The 23,987-nt window shown below is 31.3% G+C and overlaps 1 protein-coding gene across 1 annotated transcript in view; it reads right to left on the reverse strand.

Annotated features, from left to right (window-relative positions):
• LOC129907021 (tyrosine-protein kinase Dnt) overlaps positions 1-17,843 on the reverse strand; it is a 121,324-nt gene extending 103,481 nt beyond the window's left edge. Inside the window, exon 1 of the mRNA XM_055983054.1 lies at positions 17,664-17,843. Within this exon, the coding sequence (XP_055839029.1) occupies positions 17,664-17,784 (121 nt within the window). The 5' untranslated portion in view covers positions 17,785-17,843. The remainder of the gene's footprint in view (positions 1-17,663) is intronic.
• Between the last annotated feature and the right edge of the window lie 6,144 nt (positions 17,844-23,987).

Raw genomic sequence — 23,987 nt, forward strand, 5'->3', positions numbered from 1 at the left:
AAAAAAGAAGATAAAACTTTTTTAAATTTTTAATTTTTCTTGACTGATTGTAAGGTATTATTTCGGACTATCCACTTAACAGTTTATTCCGTGCAATAAACCAGAGTTCTTCAGTAATTATAACAGATTTTTGGTTACAGTATAACAGATCAAATAAGTAATACCAGATTGCTTTCATTAAATTCTATTGTTCATCTAATCAAGAATCTTACTTCTTGCAAGGTTTTAACTTCCCCTAAAGGCGGCCTTCTGTTTATTTTTATAGGAAAGAGTTTGATACCAAATGAAAGAGAATAAAGAGCTTATTCTTATTATTTCTATACGTGCAATTATGTGACTTAATTCCTTTCTACCCGGCCGCAAAGAAATATGAATAAATTTCTCATTAATTTTTAATTGAACGAGGAGTTGCTTTAGCATATTATCTCGTTTATTTGTCTTTAAGTGTACACAAAATTTATACCAAGCCATTCTCTAATTCAATACCTACAATTTAAGACTATAACCTTCAAAAACTATCAAGTAGTTTACAATTAACTGAGTCAAAACTGAACTGAACTCCCAAACTAAGACCTACCTAAAAATTCTTTGTCATTCCCTATAAAATGACTCAATTGCATTAGATCATTGTTTAATTTTTAAAAACGAAAACCGAAACAAATTCCATTTTATTTGGTCAATTTAAAAAATCTTTTATCCTCGGGCTCTCTCTCATAAAACATCAACAGTTTACACACACCCATTCATTTCAGATGAATTCATCTTCTAATTTAGATATTTTTTGTTTCATTGTGTCTTTGTTTTTTTTTCTGTTCAAAATCAAAAAAAGGAGTGGAATATTTATGATGTTCCTGCTGAAAACGAAAAACTCAAACTCAGATTTAATAATTGACTCGAAAGGCAAACCTATTTTATGACGTAATTAAATCTTGAAACCCAAAACACAATCTCACACAAAGAGTTGCTGTTTTTGGGTCTTCAGGTCCAGATACGAGAATAAAAGATTTGTATTTTTGAAATCGAAATGAAATTTGACACCTTTCACGAATAGTTTTTTTTTTTTTGTAAGAAGAAAATCTTAAGGTTTAGGTAAAAACTGGAAGAGACAGGGATGAATTTGAAAATAAAATTTTCTATCATTATTTAGGGCGAATTCGATGAGGAATGAAGTTTAGAGCGATTTCATGTTTATTTTTTAATTGAACGACGAATTGCTCCAGCGTTTTTTCGCCCTTTAATTACACCAAAAAAGCTTTCCAATGGCTTAAAAATGTGTGAAATTAAATAATGGAGAAGACAGGCTGAGTTTGAAAATGAAATTTTCTGTATTTAGCCCGAATTCGTTGAGGCAAGGAGAGATTTCACGTTTATTTTTTAATTGAACGACGAATTGCTTCAGCGCTATTTCGCTATTAATATACTTAAAAAGTCTACCAAAGGCTTAAGAAAATGAAACTGAACACCTACATGTGCTATAACGCCCCTCAAAATTTGGAGCCTTATGCTGGGTCATTTAATATTTCAAAGTAAGACAAATACAAAAAAGCAAAAAAAAAATGAAAACTAATCGTTTACCGCATTGTCTCAGAGGGTAAATTCATTGTCAGCAGCCCCAACAACGTGTCTGGGATCACCTGTGGTGCCCATGAAACTGCCCATAACATGCGGACAGATCATTTATCAACCTGGTGTGATGGCATCCCGGGTAGAATTTTTTTTTGTTTTGGGTTCGTCTGTCTCTCTGACTGGTCTGTTTATCTGTCTATATTATATACCTTTTCGATAACCAGGAACACACGATAGTCATTAATTATTTTTAGGGATTGTGTGTAATATAAATTTAATATTTATTTGTTTTTTTTTTTGTGTTTTTTGATCAATCAACCCTCATTGTTTCGGGGTTTTTTGTTTTGGTTTTGAATAAAGAGGGGGAAATAAATCGCTAACACAAAAAAAAAAAAAACAGATAAACATCAATACACCAGAGAAACTATGTTGAGGGGGAAACAAAAAGATGCTGGGTCAGATGTTAAATTGTAGGCACATACAAAAAAACTGTCAAAGAAGATGGAACAAAAAAAAAATAAGAAAATTACGCAAAATTGTTGTCCTTTCTTTATTTTTGTTCGGTCTTTACCATGCATATGTTTCAGAATGAACAAAAAAAAAATAAAAATCCTGAGGGATGAGATAGAGATTTAAAAGAGAGACACGTTGCCAGTGTTGTTTATTTTGTTTGCTGTGTCATGCAAGTATTCCCACACCTTTGCCAGCAGCACCACTGCCATATACCACACTGAAGGGTGGCGGTCTGAGTTTTTTTCTAATTTCTCTTGGGTGACCCCCGATGTACCTAACCCCTAAAGAGGTTTATGGTGTTATTGAGTGTGAATCGAGTGTGCTATGAACTAATGGGATTAAGGTTTATTTTCTTATTTATTCATTTTTTTTGTTCATGTTGTTGAGAATTTTAGCCCCTCACATTTTTTTGAATTTGATGGAAATGGTAATGATTTTTGATGGAATCCAGACGAGTTTCGAAAATGGTTTTTCGGTTAATTTTTAATGAGTTACTTTCCTGAAATTGGAATTGGATTTGTGTAAGAAATTTAGATATTTGGTTTTGGTGAAGAAGGAGATATAGAGTTAGACATTACACAAGTGTCAAAAATTGACATGTGTGGCATTTCGACAGAATTTAGAAATCCCTAAGGTAAATATGGGATGGGAAACTAAGGAAGTGAAACATCGTTTTTGATATTTAGGTAGAAAAGGGTACATCTTTAATGATTTTTTTAGAGTAAGAAACAAAATAAAATGTGAAAAGTAATTCAAAAATATAGAAAATTCAATAACTTTACATCATCACTATATCTTCCATGAAAGCAGGTGGATCCCATGGAAGTGTTTTGATACCTCTAGATTAAGATTTAATAACGCTGAATAAAAGAAAAAAGATTAGAATTTGTAGCTAATTTGCTAGAAATATATTGCTATCGTTATAAACCTATAAATTAATATTCTTACCCAAATATCGAATATACTATTGAAAGTTTGTATTTCTTACCTGAAAAACAGATAAACAAATTTTAAATAGGCAGATCTACAAAAAAAAATACAATATATTTTATATACAATATAGTTTATTAGAGCTTAATTTTTGATATTATTTTGGAGTTAAAATTTAAAATAAAAATAAATTAGTTTATTACTTTTGCTTTTATTCAATTAAATATTACTTTACACAGACTATAACCAGAAGACGACGAAGACGCTTCAAACGAGACCTTATTTTTTAAATTGTGATATTCAGTTTAAAAGTTATGATGGAACATGTGAACATGTTTCTATGCATTTTTTAAGATGGTGAATCGTGACAGGCTGTTTTTTTTTAACTACAGCTCCAACTGAACATCGAGTGCAAGTCTCTTACAGCTGATGTCACATTGTTGCTTTTGCTTGTCTTTAAAGCTTTAAAGCATACTTTATCATGAAAGGTGTTGAATTACACCAGACACCAGACTTTACAAGCTACTGTTGTTAGCTTTGGTGCGTATTCAGAACCTCAAGGCCTGAAGCGAGTTAGTAAAGCAGAATAAAATACAAAAGGTCTACGAATATCACTCGCTTAAGTCTGAATTGCCATTACGTTGTGTAAAGGCTTTACAGCGACATCGAAATGGCCAGAAAACTATAAATTCAGCGGTTTCGATCGGTAGGACACGAACCAGCCCGTCAAGTTTTCTTATCCAACCCCGATGGGCAATGTGGAAGAATAACAGATCATCTTAAAAATTGGAAAACAACCTCAACCAAATGAATGTCTGCAACATTGATTTTGGGCCCTTCTATTCAGTTTCTCCTACAACATCGATCAATAAGACTTTGTCAAAGCCTTTATCTATCCAGTCTCTATGCCTTCTGGTAGACTCTAAAAGTTTAACCTTGTTTTGAAGTGGAAGGAGGGTTTTCCGAACAGCAACTCGTCGAAATATAGCATAATTTTTCGTCTCCGTTTTTCATCCTGATCGTGGTTTATCCTCAAGAAGTAATGTTTGAGCGTGCTGCTCAGTGGCCCGCTGAACGAAACCCTTATATACAGCCCTTTTTACTATAATTTGCAAAATTTTTATCAGAACATTATAAGAAAAATGTGAGAGAAAAATCGCTAAAACAATTGGTCCATCAATTGAAAAATAAATGAGAAATCACTCCATAAACATATACAAAAAAAAAATTATACTTAGATGTAGGTACATTTATTATGGTCATATCAATTCATGGAAGTCACCATCAGAATTCAACATTAATATGAAAATCTTTTAGTAAGTACCTATTTTAATTTACATAATAACTCTCATATACTTTCACTCAGAAATATTTTCAACTTTTCCATAAAAATAAAAATAATGAACAAACCTATTACTTTGATTGCCCTATTTTGGCCTAGTAACTTTTAATCTTTCCCCTTTAACTTAGGTCATTACTCTTTTGTTATTTTCCTTTATGTTTTTTTTTTTTAATCAAAAATAAAATCTTCAAAACTTCCATTAACATTTTACACAAAAAAAAGGAAGAAAAAAAATCCCTCATAGAGAATTCGAGTACTTTACAAGTTATTACTTGTAAATGACTTTGTTTATTCCGTTTTTTGATGATTTTTCAAAAAAAAACTAAAATCCACATATCCAAAAAAAATTTTCTTTTCTTCTTCTTGTTAGCCATTTGGAAGCCATATACTTTGTCTAGACTGATTACTTCAAATTCGCATTTCAAATGATGAGATTGTTTTTTTTTTTTTTTTCATATTTGAAAGAAAGAACAAACAAATTCTAGGAAGGCTCTCGAACTAAGCAAAATACTTTCTTCCGAATTTTCTTTTACTGTAAATTTTCTTTGCTTTACAAAGTTAATCCGAGCGGGAAGAAAATAACAAACAAAAAGAAAAAAAATCTAAATGTAACCCATTTTCTTTCTGTACAATCCTTATACAGGAAATAATAATAAAAAAAAAAAACAAAAAAGGATTGATAAAGGCAAGGAAGAGTGAAAGAGAGAACAAATATAAGTTTCTCGTCACTCAAGTGTCATACCACACTAATGACAGAAAAATGGATTTTTCCTTATACAGATTCCGAGATATGGAAAAAAGAAAAAATAATAAAGGATCAACACACAATAATAATGGAGAGATGGGAGACGTTATTATTTGCCATCAAAATAAAGTTGGCACACGACAAAAAGGATTTTTTTTTTCTGTGAAAAAATATTAAAAAAAAAAAGAAAAAAAGGAACAAACTGATGTTACAGCAGCAGCAGAAACATTTTTACCAGTTCAAACAGAACTACTTACCGCGAAAAGGATTTCTCTTTCTTTTTTTTCTTTTTTTTTTTGCTCCTTTTAGTTCTTTGTGGATGCAATTCTTTTTGTGTTCGAGCTATTTTCCAAACTCTACGCAGCAAATTATGAAAAGCTTTTAGCACACAAACACACACACTCTAAAACTTAAAACAAAAAAAAACGAACAAAATGTAGAACAATGCCAAAAGCACAGGGGTGAATTTAATTGAAGGCAAAGTAAACAAATGCTATGGGCCCACTCTTGTACGTAAGGGGGCCCAGAATAGTCTTGGAAGAGGCAATCGCTTATTAGTTTTAATTCATAAAAGTTATAAAAATTCAAAAACGTTCACTTTATGTTAGGCTTTTGCTGTCCCCTAATTTTGAAGAACACCGAAAATGAAAACTAACTATATTCCAACAGCGGGGTTGGGTAAGGCATACTTCAGGCACACAGTGTTTTATTTTTCAAACCACAAGAATTTATTTCACATTAACTTTATTTTTGAATTTGTGAAAAAAAATATAATTTTTGGAGATTTTAGAAGGTTTTGAATTTTTAGTACAAAAATTGTTTTTTGAATATCTACTACACGCATGTTAAACCTACTAAACCTCTCCTAAATTTATGTTGGACAAACGATGATTTTTTGTCAATATCAAGAACAAAAGGTGAACAAAACAGCAACATTTTGAATTGGTGATCTTGGAAGATTTTGAATTTTTAGTACAAAATTTGTTTTTTGAATATCTACTACACGCATGTTAAACCTATGATTCTTAGCATATATAAAGATCTCGAAGTGATCAAAACAGCAGCAGTTTGAATTTGTCTAAAAAAGTGATTTTTGGGGATTTTAGAGGATTTTGAATTTTTAGTACAAAATTTATATTTGAATATCTACTAGACGAAGGTTGAACAAAATATGGTTTTTAGTATATGTCAAGAACTCAAAGTGAACAAAACAGCAGCAGTTTGAATTTTTGAAAAAAAAAATTTTTTCCGAATTTTAGAGGATTTTAAATTTTTAGTACAAAATTTGTTTTTTGAATATCTACTAGACGAAGGTTGAAGAAACTATGATTTTAAGTATATACCTATCAATAACTCATAGTTGATAAACGGCACCAGTTTGAATTTTTGAAAAAAAAAGTAATTTTTGGGCATTAAAGAAGATTTTGAATATTTAGTACAAAATTAGTTGTTCGAATATCAAGTAAACTTAGGGTCGACAAACGATAGTTTTTGGTATATATCACGGGCTCAAGGTGGAAACAATAGGAGCAGTTTGAATGTTGGAAAAAAGTATTTTTGAGGGTCTTAAAGGACTTTGAATTCTTAGTACAAAATTAGTTTTTCGAATACCTCTAACTCTTAGTTTTAGCGTTTAAGATGATTTTTATTTTTCAAACGCTCTAAAATTTGTTTCAAGGAATTTGAACAAATGAAAAAAAAATTGTCTTAAGGGTAGATAAATAACAATTTTGGGAGGACGAACATGGAAAAAAGGAGGACAAACAAATTAGACTAGTTTGGTATTTGGTTTTGAAGTCGTAGTTCTGGCTTCTTGCAGTTAACCAAATCCGTCCCTGTAAAGAACAACGACAGTCTAGAATGAGGAAAAAAATGGCAATGCACTCAACTTTCAATCTAGAAAAATGACGAATAAATTAACGGGCACACAAAGAGTGTAATAGAAAAATAAAATTATAATAATTTTTTTTTTTTATATTTTCAAGAAAATATATGCAAAAATAATTACAAAATGAAGAGACATTAATGAAGAATGATGAGCACGAAAAAAAAAAAATTAAGATGAATAATATTTAGTTCAAAACAATATATGAGTAGGTACATGCCTTAGGAAGGGAAGTTAGGGGAGCTACAACTGTGGGTGAATGTTATAATATGGCTGGCTTTGTCAAATGAGATAAGATATGTCATCACTTTATGGAATCTGAATGAGTTAACGAGTGTATGTGAATGTGAAGTTTTACTTGAAGATAATGCAGAAAATCTACTCAAGTCGAGAGATCATCTCAAGATGGTTTCTATCTAGAGTTTTTGATGAAATGAATTTACAGTGTGTGGAGTTAATGCCTATCATCATATATCGTCTCGAGGTCCAAGGTTTTTTTTAACTCTTCAAACATTCAATAGAAGACATGTGTGTTGTATACAATCTCTCTCTCATGACAATAGAAATGATGCTTATAATGTGAATGTTATGAGGTAAAACGAGGTAAACTCACTTGATGACAAGAACACTTTTTTTTTTGCATTGTATAGAGACATCATATCAGCCTAAAGATGAAATAGAAGGTCGATGATGTGGTGAGAAAGTTTATTCAAAAAAAAAAGAGTAGAAAATATGATGAAAATCTAGGACACCACGAGGGATATGAAGTAGTTTTTTTCTACTTCAAAAGGAAAAAATATAGTTCGCAGCTCATCCATTTTAACCTAAAAAAAAAAGTGTGTGTGCGAGAAAGTGTTTTTTTTAATTACAAATATTAGTTAAGTGCTAACGCCTATGACAAGGACGAAATGTGACGAAGAGTTTTTATTAACAAGAATTTTGACTTGAAGGCCGCAGGAATTTGCAATACGATTTTGTGTTTTCTGCACACCCCAGAGGATTTAAATGATGTTTTCAATTAGGAGATTAAAAAAATGTTTTCTTTCTTCAAACGTAATTAGGGTAAAGTTCTTTAATGGAAAATGATTCTCAAGCAGAATCTCCTATGCAGAATGTCAACGAGTATCTTGGCTCAATATGCTTCTCTGCCAACTTTGATTGAGGACTCTTTGGTGACTCCTGTGGGGCATCTAGCGCCCATGAATTTTTGAATGATGTGTACTTAATTGATGACTGAATATACCCTAAGCTGAGGAAACCCAATTGTAGTAGCAAAACAGAATGGCTAGAACTTTCCACCGATATGGCTACCTATGTCCTATGTATATTTTTATGTAAGTGTGCAATACATTATTTGTACTAAATACACTTTTTTGATGATGACACAGGTAATTTGGTCCTGTAGAAGCGACTTAAGGTTATAAAACCTGGATTTGACACCAGAACAATCACTATCAGCAAAGACAACCCCACTTCAGAAACATTTAGAGAGATACCGACCTTTCGATTTTCTCTGCTACAGGCACTCCTAAAGAAGAACAATCATTTTTTCTTGCAAAGGGTAATCATACCACAGTTCCCGTATGGCTTTCACGGAAACAACACATCAACTCATCTACTGATTGCACCCCAAACAGATTACGACCTTGGCCTTAAACGAACGGAAACAACAATAGCATGTCTCCTGGACACCGAAAAAGCTTTCGAAAGCGTTTGGATAAAAGCAGTTATATTCCAACGATCGGAGATCGAACTTCTAGTCAGCCTGGTATTATCAAAAATTTTAAAACCCGCAGGACGCAGGTTCTTTAATGTACAGGTAAACAGGAACGAATCTGAAAGGAAAGCAATCTGTTTTGAAGTGCCACAAGAGTCTACATTGGGACCAATTCTCTTCAATATCTCTACATCTAACCAGTCCACTAACAGTCCAGGAACAAGAACGATGCTACTTTTTGACGACATTATTACATTTACGACAACATTCTTACCACAAAATGCTGCCAAAAAGAGTGAAGGAGGACACCAAGATCAGCAAACAGGAATACAGCGAATTTCAGTGACGAGGAAATACATATCATACAAAAATCAACCCGATCCTGGAAGTTCAGCAACAATTACTATCTTTCATTCGAACATTCGAACCATCACAAACGAACAATTCTTTCTTCGATAAACACTGTTCTATGAAAGAACCAACAACCAAAACTATTAAAGCAGGCTACATATCTATTCATAACGAACTTTAGTCTCAACTGAAAACTGAACAAACTTCCAACTTTAACTTTGTTTAACATTTTTGCACAAAATCTAGCATCATTATAGATTTTATTATAATTTTTCTGCATTTTAAAAGTTAATGTTCGGTTTACTTCAAAGCTTTTCAATATACTTTTCAAAAACGTTTTAAGTACTTTAAAATGGGTGGATTTTATAGCTAAAACAAAATCATTAATTTATGATTAAGAAGAAGTCACAAGAACTTTGAAAAACATTGTCATAAATTATTATCACTGAACTACACACACCATGTCTGACCAAATCCCAAATTATCGGGATCAGAGAAAAAAAAAAACGAAAAGAACTGAACGCTCTCAGACAGGCACCCACAAAAATGCCCCAAGGTTCCAGTAGTCACCATTTCATTTGCCTGCTTCTTCTATTCTAAGCTCATTATGTAGCCAAAACGACAACACGAAAAAGAATTGAAACTGAATTAGAGTTGTTTTCTGTTTCTGTTTAAAAATGAAAAAAAAAAAGAATGTTCCTTAATTCCAGACTCGTGAGACATGTCTCGATGGAGAACACTCAAACTCAATGAATTTTTAAAGAATTACCATAAATCTCCTTTTTTTTAGTTGTTTTTCGAAAAATCGATGATTTCTAGAGAGAGAAAGACATCAGGCATAAAAGAGTTAATATTCAATGCAATTCATTTCTAACTCTAAAAACCAGACGGATGTAGTTCAATCGAATTTATTTATATATTTCAAATGCGTATTCAAAGCTTTTATTTGAATATTATATCAAATTCATTTCTAGGAATCCTCAATTCGTTATTGTTGTTGATTTGTTTTAGTACCATTTTGAATATTAAGGGCCAATTTTTCAACAGTCAGTTAAACAGTCAGTTAGTACTTATTCTCCTGATAGAGAAAAAATCATTTTTTCAACAGGCAGATATAGCTTATTCCTATGAATAAAACTATCTGCTTCTTTCAGAGAAGAATAAAAATTATTCTAAGGAATAATATCAATAAAAATACTGTGTGAATTGTCAAAGCTGCTTTGAAATAATTTTGACAAAGAATACAGAGGAACACAAGAAAACAAAAACAATTATAAATAAAAAAGACGTTTAGTTTTGAATATTATTGAATTTGACAATTTTTTTTTGTTATTCTGTAGAATAAATTATTTTTGATTGAAAAATTCAATGTTGTTATCCGATTGTTTATGAGCCTAATAAATTTATTCGTCGAACAGTTAACTGACTGTTTATTAGAAGATGGAAAAATCGGCTCTAAGTCAATAAAACACCGTGATAGTCAGTTTAAAGTTTTGTCATAAAAATTTGTAAAACTTTGAATTCATCACGCGACTTTTCAAATCATATCGCAATAATTCAAAAGCATTAATCCTTTTTTTTGAAATTCTAGTAATTATCCATGCTATAAAGGGGCAACTTAATAGGTTATTTTGTTTCATTTCTTTTTTTTTTTTTAATTACTTTTACAAGTTTATGACTCAGTGTCGGAGATTCTTCAAATTCAACATTTTCTTAAGAATTTAAGGAAATATTTTTTCTATTCCTCGCACCGCCAACAGCCTGCAGGCAGGCAGCCGCATAAACGTTTTTATTTGTCACTTAAGTAGAAAACTGGAAATAAATCTATACACATAATTTTCTTCTTCTTTAGGGTTTTCCCTAAATTTTTCCAAAATCCGTTGACTTGCTCTTGGTCTTGTGGTAGGATAATAAATTATATTTATTATATTTTTTTGTCTCTTATTTTTTTTTTTTTTTTAATATTCTGCAGCAGTTAATATTATTACTTTTTGTTTGGAATTTTGGAATTTATATTTTCATTTAAGAATTTAGTCATTAATGTTGAAACTTTTAATTGTGTGTTTTTGGTTATATTCTTGTTTTAATTTGTTTTTTTAAATTTTATAGATCATAAAATACTTTAAGAGAAATAAAAAGAATCATTTTTGTTTGATAGTATTACTAAGGTCCAATTTATTCACACTCCATTAAATTTAAAGTCGCCATTAAAAAAGGGAAATTTTAAAATTTGTATGCGATTTGACAGTTTTATAATTTTTAATGGAGCCTTTAAAAATAATGGAGAGTGAATAAATTGGGCCTAACTCACTTTTTCGAGCCTTTAATCATTTCGTTTGATTTCAAGTTCTTTTTATGGTTTTTTTTTTTTTAATTCCTTATTTTGTTATTTTTAGTTTTCAAACAATTTCTTCGTATGAAATTTTTAATGAAGAATAGGTGTTTTGATATAGAAACAGTTTTAGCTATATAGAACCTGGTAGGTACTTTGAAGTTCAACCATCATCGATTCTCGATAAATGAAGTTTTGATAAGCACAGTTCCTGGCTTTAATTATGTTAATAGTAAAAATATTCAAGTGTGTTTAAGTAAATTGGGCGTAGTAGTTGGTGGATTTTACAAAAAGTTAACCCTATACAAATTATACAACAAATAATGACAATTTATTTGAAACCGATTCTTTATGTTTTTGAGTCTATGACACTGAAACAAACTGTAGTTTGTCTTTATTCAAGGGTTGGGAATAATCCTGCTATCAAAACAAAAAGAATAGAACCAAATTTTCATTAATTTATATTATTTACGAACATTCAAATTAGGTAGACCTTCAAAGGCTTTATATGAGAAAGCAATTAATGTATTAAAATTGCAATTCTATATAACAGTTAAATGAGTGAAATGTATTTTAAATGTATTGCCAAATTAATAGGAAATATTAGGACTTCTATGTTAACTAAAAAACCGAGACCTTAGGTAGAAGTGTCGAAGATACCTAGAAAGGTTGTGGTCTTTTCATCCATAGATACAAATAATACAATAAATGACAAGTGAAATAGTGAATTTAAAATTTCAATAATAAATTCGATTTGTTTTCGTTTTCATAGATTTGTATATTTTTCGTATTACGAATGGATAAATGGACTTCGTCGTAATATCAATACAAATCGGTTACATCTCACGCAATAAATTCAGCTTTCGGTATAAATTTTCAAAAAACACTCATGAAATTGGATAAGAATAAGATATCGGGATAATTACATATTATATTACATACATATAATCATAGTGATGCATACATAGCATAGAGTTCAATCATTAAACTAAATTGATAAAAATAGCCAAGTTGCACTGCTTTAGGTACGGTGACCATCCGTCCCGGTTTACCCGGGACTGTCCCGTATTTATACAGCTAATAGTGTCCCGTATTTTGTAATTTGTCCCGTGATTGTCCCGTATTTGCACATTCTCTGATTTTTGTATTCAATATTTTAAATACTTTGTACCGAAAACAAGAAAAGAGTGGTTGGAAATTAAAATTTTTTTAATTTTTCGGATAAAGCATTAAGCCTAGTACGCTGCTGAAGCAAAACGAAAAATTTTCTAAGTCTCCAAAGTCAAAAAACTTTTGCTGCAAGAAAAATTGCCTGGACAAATAAATGGAGGTGACAAACGATTGAAAACTCTCCATATATTCTAGCACAGATAAGAATTTCGTTGCCTAAGGTGCGTATTGGGCAACGAAAAGCAAAATTTTTGTTTATGATTTCGTTGTGCTGGTTTTGTATGAAAATTTTCGTTTCGCCTCTAGACTAGGCTTTAGTTTTATTTAAATATTCGTCAATTATTTAGTTCCAGCTTCTGTTTGTCAGGTTGCTGCACCAGGTAAAATGTATTTGAATAAAGAACAACATATCGTAGGTCTAATAAGGAAACCTCGTAACTCCACTTTTTTTCGAAAATGACTTTTGCATGCCATTTTTTAGAAAATATGTCAACCAAGAAAATTTAAAGTCATTTTGAAATCTCTAAATGGACTTAAATTCAAATTTTGCACAGCACGTTAGTCCCCGACTACTCTGTAGTCTCTCTACTCTTTCGTCTCTCCTGTAAAATTTTGATTTTGGGAGTTACCTTATGAGGCCGACGATATGGAAGAGTAAATAACCCAGAACAGATTCAAGACTTTTAAGGACATGTTAAAAGTTGTGTTTAAGATCATACAATTTCAAAATCATTTAAAATAAAATTAAAATGTTAAAAAGCAGCTCTTCTGATTTTGATTAAAAAAATATTTTTTTAGAAGTTATTAACAGACATTATTATAAAACCATTTTCTTGATTTCTGATTTCGTAAACGACTTAAATGATTTCAATAAAAACGCTCCCACAAAATCGTTCTTGATATCAAAATAAGGAAAAATTATGAAAACTTATTTAAAAAAAATTGAAAAATCAATATTTTCAAAACGATCCAATGAATTTTGTATCCGTCCCGGGTTTTGCTTCCAGAAATATGGTCACCGTAGCTTTAGGTTGCAATTTTTACTCTTTTAAACTCTTTTGGTACTTGGCGATTTAAGGCTTCTTTAAAATTAAAGCATTTTTTCAGCAAAAATCAACTAGAGATGTGAACAGAGACAACTAAACTGCTTAAATTTTTCAATTTTACACAATGAGGATGAAAGCCAATACGAAGGGTCCAGGAGAAACCAGCACAAGTCCATTTAAACTCATTTCGAGGCTTCGATTTGTTTACTAAAAGTAAGGATGCCATAAGTAAATACTAACGAAGAAAAAATAACAAAAATAATATAAAATTATTAAAATAATTTTTATTTTAAGTGGAGCGATTGAATATAATTCAATTTTAAAGTTCAATTGACCTCAACTCCAAATTTATAAAGCGTTTCGCTTATTGTCGTACCTGGGCGAAACGCTTTATAAATTTGGAGTTGAGGTCACTTGAACTTTTCAATTTGAATAAGTAAATACTACAAGACTAAATTATAAGTTTATATTTGAATAAAAGTGGACATGTGGCGTTTTTCCTCTGGACCCTTTATCGTGGGCACCAAGCCTAAGCAACGAATCTGCAAAATTGTATTGTTGAGAATGTTATTCCAAAGAATAACATATTGCAAGTTAGATGTAAGATAATTTTGCCTCATTTAAAAAAAAAAAACAAACATCAGAACATTCAAAATAATAATTTTTCTAAGAAAAAATTTTTCTAAGAAAATCAATTTTGTTGTTTGATATTGTGTAGGTACTGAATCGGACCTTTAATGTTTAATTCATTGTCCAATTTTAAACACTAGTACAAGCAAATGCAAAACCACCAGCATTTAGCTGAATTCATAAATGGAATAATGAAAAACCAAAAGGCTTACCTAAAACTTCTGATGTCAACCGGGCAAACACTAGTGTCCAGCATATAGGTTGCAATGCTCAATTTAATCAGTTAAAGTAAAGTGAACAAAGAATTAACTCTTCAAAACGGGCTTGGAAAACAAGTGAAAACTCAAATTGTTTTTTTTTTTTTTTGATTTTTTGAGAAAAGACAAAAAGTGTTTTTATCCATTTTTAAAAGTCACTCTTCATTTAAAGCTATCCCAACGACAGTGCCTTTTGGAAATTTAACACCGGAACGTCGACGAAAAATAGGTAGTTGCGTAAGTTTGGAATAGTCTTAACTCTCCAAATCTTAAATGCAGATATCCAGTATTGAAATCAATTTGTATTTAATTGAATTTTCATTTAAATATTTTAAGAATTTTTGGCGACTAAAAGCATATCAATAATTTCGTGAGACTCTAACCCAGTGTTTCCCAAGGTGGGCCCACGCCCCACAGGGGGACAATTGAAATTTTTGGTTCATTACACTTTGTTCCAAAAATCTATAATTCTAGTGTGTCCCACACCCTTCAAGGGAAAAACAAAACTCTTGTTGAAGTCAAAACAAAGATTTTTGCTTTCGTTAGTTTCATTGAACTATGCTAGAAATCTTTCTGATATTAACAAAGAGTATCAAGAAGAACTCAATTAAAACTTTATTTGGCATAAAAGGAACGATGACTTGGGTTTCTGAAGAAGCTGAGGTCAAATATCCCAAAACAACATGTTAGAAAACTTTTACTACCTTTTCCCTCTTTATATTTGACGAATTGCAGATTTAGTGCCATAAATGACTTGATGTTAAAAAAACGAGATCGTTTCGATATTGCAAAACGGGAAGTCTTAAGACTGAAACTTTTAGGACTTGAACCTAACATTAAAGCCATCTGCAGGAGGCACCAACCATAAGGATATCAAAATTAGCTAACAGGTAGCTTTTTACTGAAAATTCATTATTATAAAGTTAGCAAGATGTATTCTCATAGAGGCTTACTACAAAGAAGTTCTTGACATCAAATTGATTGCTCTTACCGTTTAGAAGATATTCGTATCCAAACCAATGCCCACTGATTTCAATAGTTTTCTTATGACCCGTATGCATTGCAATTTTGATACGAATATCTTCTAAACGGTGAAAGCAATCAATTTGATGCCATGAACTTCTTTGTAGAACGTTTAAACCTCTATAAGAATACATCTTGCTAACTTGATAATAATTAATTTTCAGTAAATTAGAAAATTTTGAAAAGTAAAAAATGTTTTTATAATTTTTTTTAACTTTGACCTCGAATATCTTTGAAATAGTCAGTTTAATTAAAAAAAGTTAATAAAAATTAAGTGGAGGACCTTCCCATTAATATAAAGAGCTCATATTTGGTGTGTATATTTTAGAGGTGTCTAGCAATCGATTTTTTAGAGTACAAAATCAAAAAAAAAAAAGAATTTTGATTTTTTTGACCCATCCTAAGCTATCTACTACAAAATACTAACATAATAATTATCTTTTTTAACAAAAAAAAATTGTGTACGTACTTATTTTCTATGTTTATTATTATAATTCCAGACATCTTTTTGAAGATTTGAGATTTCAAGGGCTAAACATTTTGTGAGCTCATGATGACAGGGGAGGCTGAAGTATCCCCAAAACTTTATACTGGACCCTCCTAGTTAACTAGTTTTTGTAGTGTATCTAGTTTTGAATTTCGTTTTCCGTGGTCGTTACACAAATTGCCGAGACCCTAAATCACCATAAAGAACCAATTTTCTCTCATCAGTCCAGAGAATATTCAAGAGAATATAGAGGGTTTAATATTATGTTTTGGGGATACTTCAGCTACTATGGACTTGGCCTAATACATTGGATCAAAACTTAATTAATTTACCAGCTCTGGCACCTGAATAGTTTGTAAAACATTATGCTGCTACTACTTCGACACCAAATGAAGCTTAGATGGGTCTTCCAAGAGGATAATAACCCAAAACACATCAGCAGAGCAGGCAGGCAATGGTTTCAAGATACTAAAATTGGGGTCATAAAATGACCTGCTCAGTCTTTCAGACCTCAATCCCTTCTAGAAACTTTTGGGGGATATAAAAGGAGATGTGTCTAAAGCCAAAACTTAAAATAACGAGAGTTATTAACCGTTGCTGAGGATGTTTGGTGATCTATAACACCGCAAAGATCTTAGGGACTTTACGACTTCATGAAAGGTCGTTGCGAAGCGGTAATTCAAAATAACGGTCATGGGAGCAAATACTACCTTTTCTCGTATATACCGTTTAATTTAACTTTTTTCGCCCTTCTTTTATTTAAATTTAATAGAAAAAGAAAATCACTGCTATTATTTTGCTCGCTTTAATTTGAGGCTTATTTGGCTTTGGATTATTTTTAAACGTAATAGAAATAAATTAAATTCCATTTGTACTAAAATTTAAATTTTAATGAAACTTAAGGAGTTTTTCTTGAAAAAATTTCCAAAATCAAAGGTCTTTTTATGTTTAATGCTTTATTTAAAATATTTTTCAAATCGCTGCTATTTTTTTGCTCGCAGGTGTAAATAACAAATAATAAAGGACCCAAAATTGTTCGTTGTGGAACACCAAAAGTTGTTAATTTTCCACTTCATATATTGCTAACCAGAATTAACTAATTTTGTTTATACTTTCTATGAAAAATTTGTTTACTATTCATTTATTATGCAGGCAAATTATTTGGCAATCACTAATATTGAACAATTGCAATTCGACAAATTCCAAGGATAATGCTCTTCTAACTGTGGAAATATGAAACTCCACAATTTTATAGTTTACCCTCGAGAGCAATTTCTTTTTCTATTACCACATAGACGAAAAAATATTTTTTAATAAATGGCGCAAATCTGACAATTCTTTAAAGACCCTACAAAATCAAAAATTGTAAGGTTTTTATTCAAAATTTGTAACTTTTTAAGGAATTTTCTTTGAATTCAACATAAAAAAAAACTGAACTCAACCTTTTTAGTCAATTCATTTTAGAAATACATTTTCTGTTTTCTTCCCGATTCCCAAAAATGTATTTTTGGAAATTGTGACAGATGCGCAGCCAAGAAGTTCTCCTTTTTCATCCCAAAATGAAAGAGAAAAAGAAAAAAACAACACAACTTTCAACCAATTTCAAAGCCCTTTTGGCTCTAAATTATTTATTCAAAAACAAATTGTTTAAATATTTTATTTAACTTACCTAATAATCTCATAACTTCTTGTAAATTCAAATACAAATTAAGATGTCCTCGACATGGTTTAGCAGCAAATGCAAAAAGCAATATTCCAATCGTGAGAATTCTAAATTTTCCTACTTCCATGATTTTTGTGATTAATTTGTAACAAAACAAAAATAATAAAATAAACACAAAACCAAACAAAACCTAAAAACTTTTATTAACAAGTTTTTTTTTCTTCTTTTAAATACACTTCACAAAGAAATAAATAACAATATTTTTCTTATAAAATAAAAATTAAATTAAAAAAGAAGCCAGACAGAAAAGATACATAAACAAACTTCTTCTTTTTTTAACACATTTTTCGTTGAAGATGAATTTTCTTCCTTTTTTCTTTTCAATTTTTGTAGCCAATTTAGATGATTTTTGTTGAATTTTTTGTAACCATTCACTTCACTATAAAATAACCAATCGAATGGTAGTAAATTTATAACCGAATTTATTAATTTTATGTGATAAATTGATAAAATAGAATTTTTGTTTATTTGGATGCTGTTGGTTGTTTGTTTGATTAAAATATATATAAAAAGACGGGAAGAAATGTCAAAAAATCGATCGACCGCAAACGTGACCACCACGCATGAAATTTCGCTGTCAACTGAATGCCAAACAAAATGAAAACCAAATGACAGCCGAATGCAGTTTTTGTTGTTGTTTTTTATTTTGTTCGTCTACTTCTTGCGCAGTGAATTGTATTTTATGTGATGTTAGTGACGTCTGGTGGGAATTTGGGAGAAGTATTTATAGCAATGGTGGTGGTTGAGAGAATTTGAGTGTATAACAGTTTGGGTAGTTGATGGACGTTGGAATTTTGAATTTTAAAATAATAGGTGTGTTTTTTATTACCACCGGGCTTAACTGGACAAATAAAACGCAGTCGGGGCTAAGCATTTTACATGTTAAATACAACAACACCTTAGCCCCGTGGGCTTACTTGTTTAGCCCGGAGATTTCTCTGAGGTGCGTTCTTTTTCTAACAATAGTCAACGATCGTTGTTATGTCAAAAATTATTGTTGAAGTGCCATTGTTAGAAATCGTTGGATTTTTTACAAATCATTTAGGAACGATTTATTGTGTGTTTTTTATTACCACCGGTCTTAACTGGACAAAAAAAACGCAGTCGGGGCTAAGGAATTTACATGTTAAATGCAACAACACTTAAGCCCCTTGGGCTTAGCTGTTAAGCCCGGAGAATTGTTTGGGCTTAACTTTTTCAACAGATTTAAATCTGTGCTACCAACTCAACTTGTTCGTAAATTGTTTAGAATTTGTTTAAAAACATCAAAACTGATGTTTGGAAGGACAATTATTATTTTAAATATTTATTTAATAGTTAATTGAACTTTTTTTTTCAAAAACACATAAGAAACCCCAAAAGCGAAAATTATAACAACTTTATATTTTGTTTGTGTCAGCTGATTTCGGAACATTTAATATGCAGTGCTGCCAATTTTTCTCGCTAAGCCCCGAGGCGTTTTTTTTGTCCAGTTAAGCCCGGTGGTAATAAAAAACACACCTATTGTTAGAGATTGTTAGACTGTCAAACCACCAGCTAAATTTCTTTTGAGAATACTTTTATTTCCATTATTATAACAAAAAAAATTGTTTTTTATTCACAATAAATTATCTTTCATCAAAAAATTACAAAACTCTCTTTTTATTTTCATTTTTTCCGCTTATTTCCAAAAGAAAAAAAATCTTTGAGTTTGTTTTGTAAACAAAACATACACTTTGACACATCAACAATCTCATGAATGTTCAACTCATATCATGGAGGTGAGTTGGAAATAGTTACGATTTGTAACTATTTGACACTTGAAAACGAGTTTAGGAACGATGTTCACCTGTCAAATAGTTACAAATCGTAACTATTTTGTAGTTTAGGAACTACAAAAGTTAACGATAGTTAACAATAGTTAACTATTGTTAGAAAAAGAACGCACCTCTGGGCTTAACTTTTTGAACAGTTTTAAATCTGTGCTACCAAACTATTTTTTTCAAAAATTGTTTAGAATTTGTTTAAAAACGTGAAAACTCACTTTTGGAATGACAAAATGTATTTAACTAGTTTTAGTAGCATACATTTTTGTGTCTCTTTGTAAAACATACAAGAAAAACCCGAAAGCGAAAAAATGACAACTCTAAATTTTTGTTGTGTCTGCTGTTTTCGGAACATTCAATATGCAGTGCTGCCAAGATTTCAGGTTAAGCCCCGAGGCGTTTTTTTTGTCCAGTTAAGACCGGTGGTAATAAAAAACACACCTAATGTGTTTAACTCAAGAGATGCAGTAAATTTGTTTTATATATGTTTCTTTTTTTTTAGAAAAGGAATGGAAGAAGCAAATATTAGAGAAAAAATAATGCTAAATTCAAGATAAGATGGTCCATGTTTATAATTTATTAGATTCAGTTTGGATTCAAGCAAATTTTTAATTCGGAAATGTGTACAACATACACAAATATCGGATGGAAAATTAGAAAGCATTCAAAGGCTTTTTTCGTCAATTTTCAAGTTTATTTGTCCTCAACCAACAATCTTCTCTACCCAACTAACAATTTCCCTACTAAAATGATCTTGAAAAGATTCTGGTAATGATTAATTTCATACCTTTAGAACTCGTAATGTCGTATAAGACTCATAAGAACCAAAACAGCGAACTTTTTTCACTCCTACACGGAGAAAAAAGACCACATAAAATTAAGCGGATCCTACCTTAAATTAAGCGGATTCCTGCATGCCCGACAAACAATTTTGGTTCTATAAAGCTTTACACATGCAATTGTTGCTTCTGTAAAGCATTATAGAAGCAAAATTGTTAGTAGGGTGGTTTTTTAGGCCAGTGAATTACCATTCATCGTGCTATTTCACTGTTAAAAATAAGTATGATAAACTGCAACTAAAGCTTAAGGCTAGGCGCACACATGCGATTTTAGTCGCGCGATTATTCAGTCGCAAAAATGGATCACAAGGATTTCAATGCTTGTGAACACACATGCTTCGATTAAAAATTTGAAAATTGTGTCTACAGTCATTGACATTGTTGTCATCTAATTTGCGACTGAATAATCGCGCGATCAAAATCGCATGTGTGCGCCTGGCCTAAGTGGACTATAATTTTAAAATTTTTTTGTCGGTTTTTTAAAATGAAAATTCACATTAAATTTAACTGAGTTTAAGTGGAATCACTTTATTTTAAGCGGATATCACCTTATTTTAAGGTGGTGAAATTCAATGTGCGCATCATCTTATTTTAAGGTGCCCTTTTTTTTCTCCATGTATTGAACTACAAAAAATAATCATTTTTATCAAAAAACAAAACCTACTTTTTGGAATTCGGAAGTCGGTAAATAGTAGAATAAAGCGGTACTATGAGTTCAAAAGGCGACGACGCAACGCGTTCCAACACAAAAACTTCTGACATATGCCTTTTGATTCAATTTTCTGATAGTCTTTTGGAGTTGAGCTTTATTCTCTTTGAGTTTTTCTTCTTGGCTTCAAACAAACCCGTAAGTAAACAAATGCACTTCACATTGACCCGAAACATCACATCCTTGAGCTGGGTTCTGTGTCAAAATCCCTTAATACGCCGATCCATCCCTCTAGCTTGGAGTCGAAAACTTTACTTGCCATGCGCTTCACATGACCTAGCTACCTCAGACCTCCAATCACCATTAAGGCAAACGGGACGAAAATCGTCCAAAGAACTTTTCTCTTGAAACGATCCGAGAAGTTCCGCCTTCGTCAAATTCCATGGCTCTGCGCCTAACACCATTGAAATAATTAGAATCTTGTATAGGAACACACCTTAGTTGTTCTAGAGAGGACTTTGTGGGTCAATTGACTTCCCAGGCCAAAGAAGCACTGGTTTCCCCGTTTGTTTTCAGGACCCTGACCCTCCAGGCTGGGGACTTCTGACTTCAGGGTAAGTGCCCGTCCAGGAGTAGAATGTAGTTTCAGAACGACGATAAGCCTAGGATACTACATATGTGCTGCGGAACAACTAAAGGAGGCCGCAGACCGTTGGAAGGCCATCCAAGAAGTGCGATGGGGGAAGAGGCCAAGCAAAAGAAAGTTAAAAGACCACGAAATACATATATGCTACTGCAACTGCTACCAGGAACAGCGCATATTTGGATGCGGATTTGTAGCAAGAGGCAGTCTCATACGGAACGTTCTGAACTTCAATTGCATCAACGAGCACCTCACCACGATCCACACCAAGGCTAAATTCGCCAACATAGGGACTGATTTGCACCTACGAGCTCCACGAAAAAACCTACGAGCAAATTTTAAGGGTTGACATTATCATTGAATTGAAGAGTAAGAAAAAGAATGTGTCTTTGGCACATTTGGAAAGCATCGGGGTAGAAACTTTATCCTTTGCTTATTCTTTGCTTGAATTTGGGTGCACTTCTATTCCCTTCGTGGTGTGACTTTTGATCTGTACTTTACTGGTACTTCGACCAGTTTTGAATGCAATTTAATGAATGTAAATAAAAAAGCTGTACTTAATCAATAGTCCCTCTGTGGCGCGATGATTAGTGCGATAGACTATGACGCACGAGTTCTGGGGTTCGAGTTCCAGTCTTTACCATATAAAGTAAAAAACAAAAGATTTGTTAAAGGATACTGACTCTGGCATATCACGGAGAAAAAATAAGGTATGAACCACCTTATTTCTGGTATATTTAACTTTAATGTAAAGTTTAAATAGGGATGACTCCCCAATAAAATGGAATTTACCTTACTTTTCTAGTAAATTTATAGCTTATGATTAACTTTACAGTAAAGCCTTTTTTTGTATGAATTTCTAATAGAAATTACTAGAAAGTTAGGTACATATTTAACCTTACTATAAGGCTGAAAATACTGATTTTTAAAGTAAACTGAACTTCTCTATGGAAGGTATATAATTTAGTTACAGATTGGATCAAGTAAAGTCAATTTCATTTTTATTGATGACATTTTCTAAATAAAATTGTATGCATTTATCTTACAAAAACTAAAATAAAAAAGTTGATTTTTGTAATTATTGAAAAGCATAACTAGGTAACACGTACTTAATCCTCAAAGCTATTTAGAAGTAAGTAACGTATGACCCTGTTATGTTTTTCAATAATTACAAAAATCACCTTTTTTTATTTTAATTAATTTCTGTAAGATAAATGCATACAATTTTATTTAGGCAGATATCATCAATAAAAATTAAATTGACTTTATTTGATCTAATAGTTTGCGAATTCTTTATGAATTAATGTAATTATCCCGCACTCGTCACCTAAAAGTTTTGACAAAAAATAAAAATCAAACACAAATGGAGAAAAAATGGCGCACTTTTCAATGACAGCTTTAAGAGTTTTTTCTATGTATCGAGGGTACTGATCTCTATTGGGGAAATTTCCTAGAATTCAGTATTATTATTACTTTAGTGTAAGGTAAAATTTATTCATAGAATAGTTAAATTTGTAAAATATGTTTTACTAGAATCTTAAAGTGAAAAGATTCATACACTTTTTTGGTTGAAGGTATATTTGACTCTACGTAAAGAAAATATTGCTACTCGTAAGGTATATACTACTATAATTTGTTCACCATAACTTTCTTGTAAAAATTACTTTACGGATCCAAGAAATAATGTTCAATACGTAAGGTAAATTTTACTTAAAATCTAGGGCTTTTTACTTTAATTACCTTACTAGTCATATGGAGTATAAAATACTAGATTCATTTTTCTCCATGTAGTCATGAAAAAGTGCATAGTTTAGGTCCCTTTAATTCAAACAAAAGAACGGCTAAGATTTGCCAGTAACTAGGCCTCCTTCATGGGATATCGCACGTATGAGATGTTGTGTCACAAAATAAACTATCAAAAGACTTACATATGTAACCCAGCGTTACCGTTGAAAATTTTTGAAAGGTCGCTAAAAAAGTCGCTTTCAGAAAAAAAGTAGCTATTTGACAAAAAAAAAGTCGCTAAACCGTTTTCATATATTTTTACATAGAAAAATAAACACAAGTTGTCTTGAAACAAAGTTTTTATTAACAACAAAAAAATATCAAAATTATAAACTAAAAAAAATAGTCTTCATTTTAGGAACTTAAATTTAGTTGGAAGCTACGCTTGGCCCGTAACATTTGAAGTTTGAACATTTAATTTGAACAAGAATAAAAGATTACCTAAATGAAAAAAGGCTTTCAAACTTTCCAACATATTTTTCCCTTTCCAATTCCATTGAAAAATTCCCTCTTTTTTTCGGCTATACGCATAAAAAGGTAATATCTTCT

The sequence above is a fragment of the Episyrphus balteatus genome, chromosome 1, assembly GCF_945859705.1.
Source record: "Episyrphus balteatus chromosome 1, idEpiBalt1.1, whole genome shotgun sequence".
In the NCBI taxonomy this organism is placed as follows: domain Eukaryota; kingdom Metazoa; phylum Arthropoda; class Insecta; order Diptera; family Syrphidae; genus Episyrphus; species Episyrphus balteatus.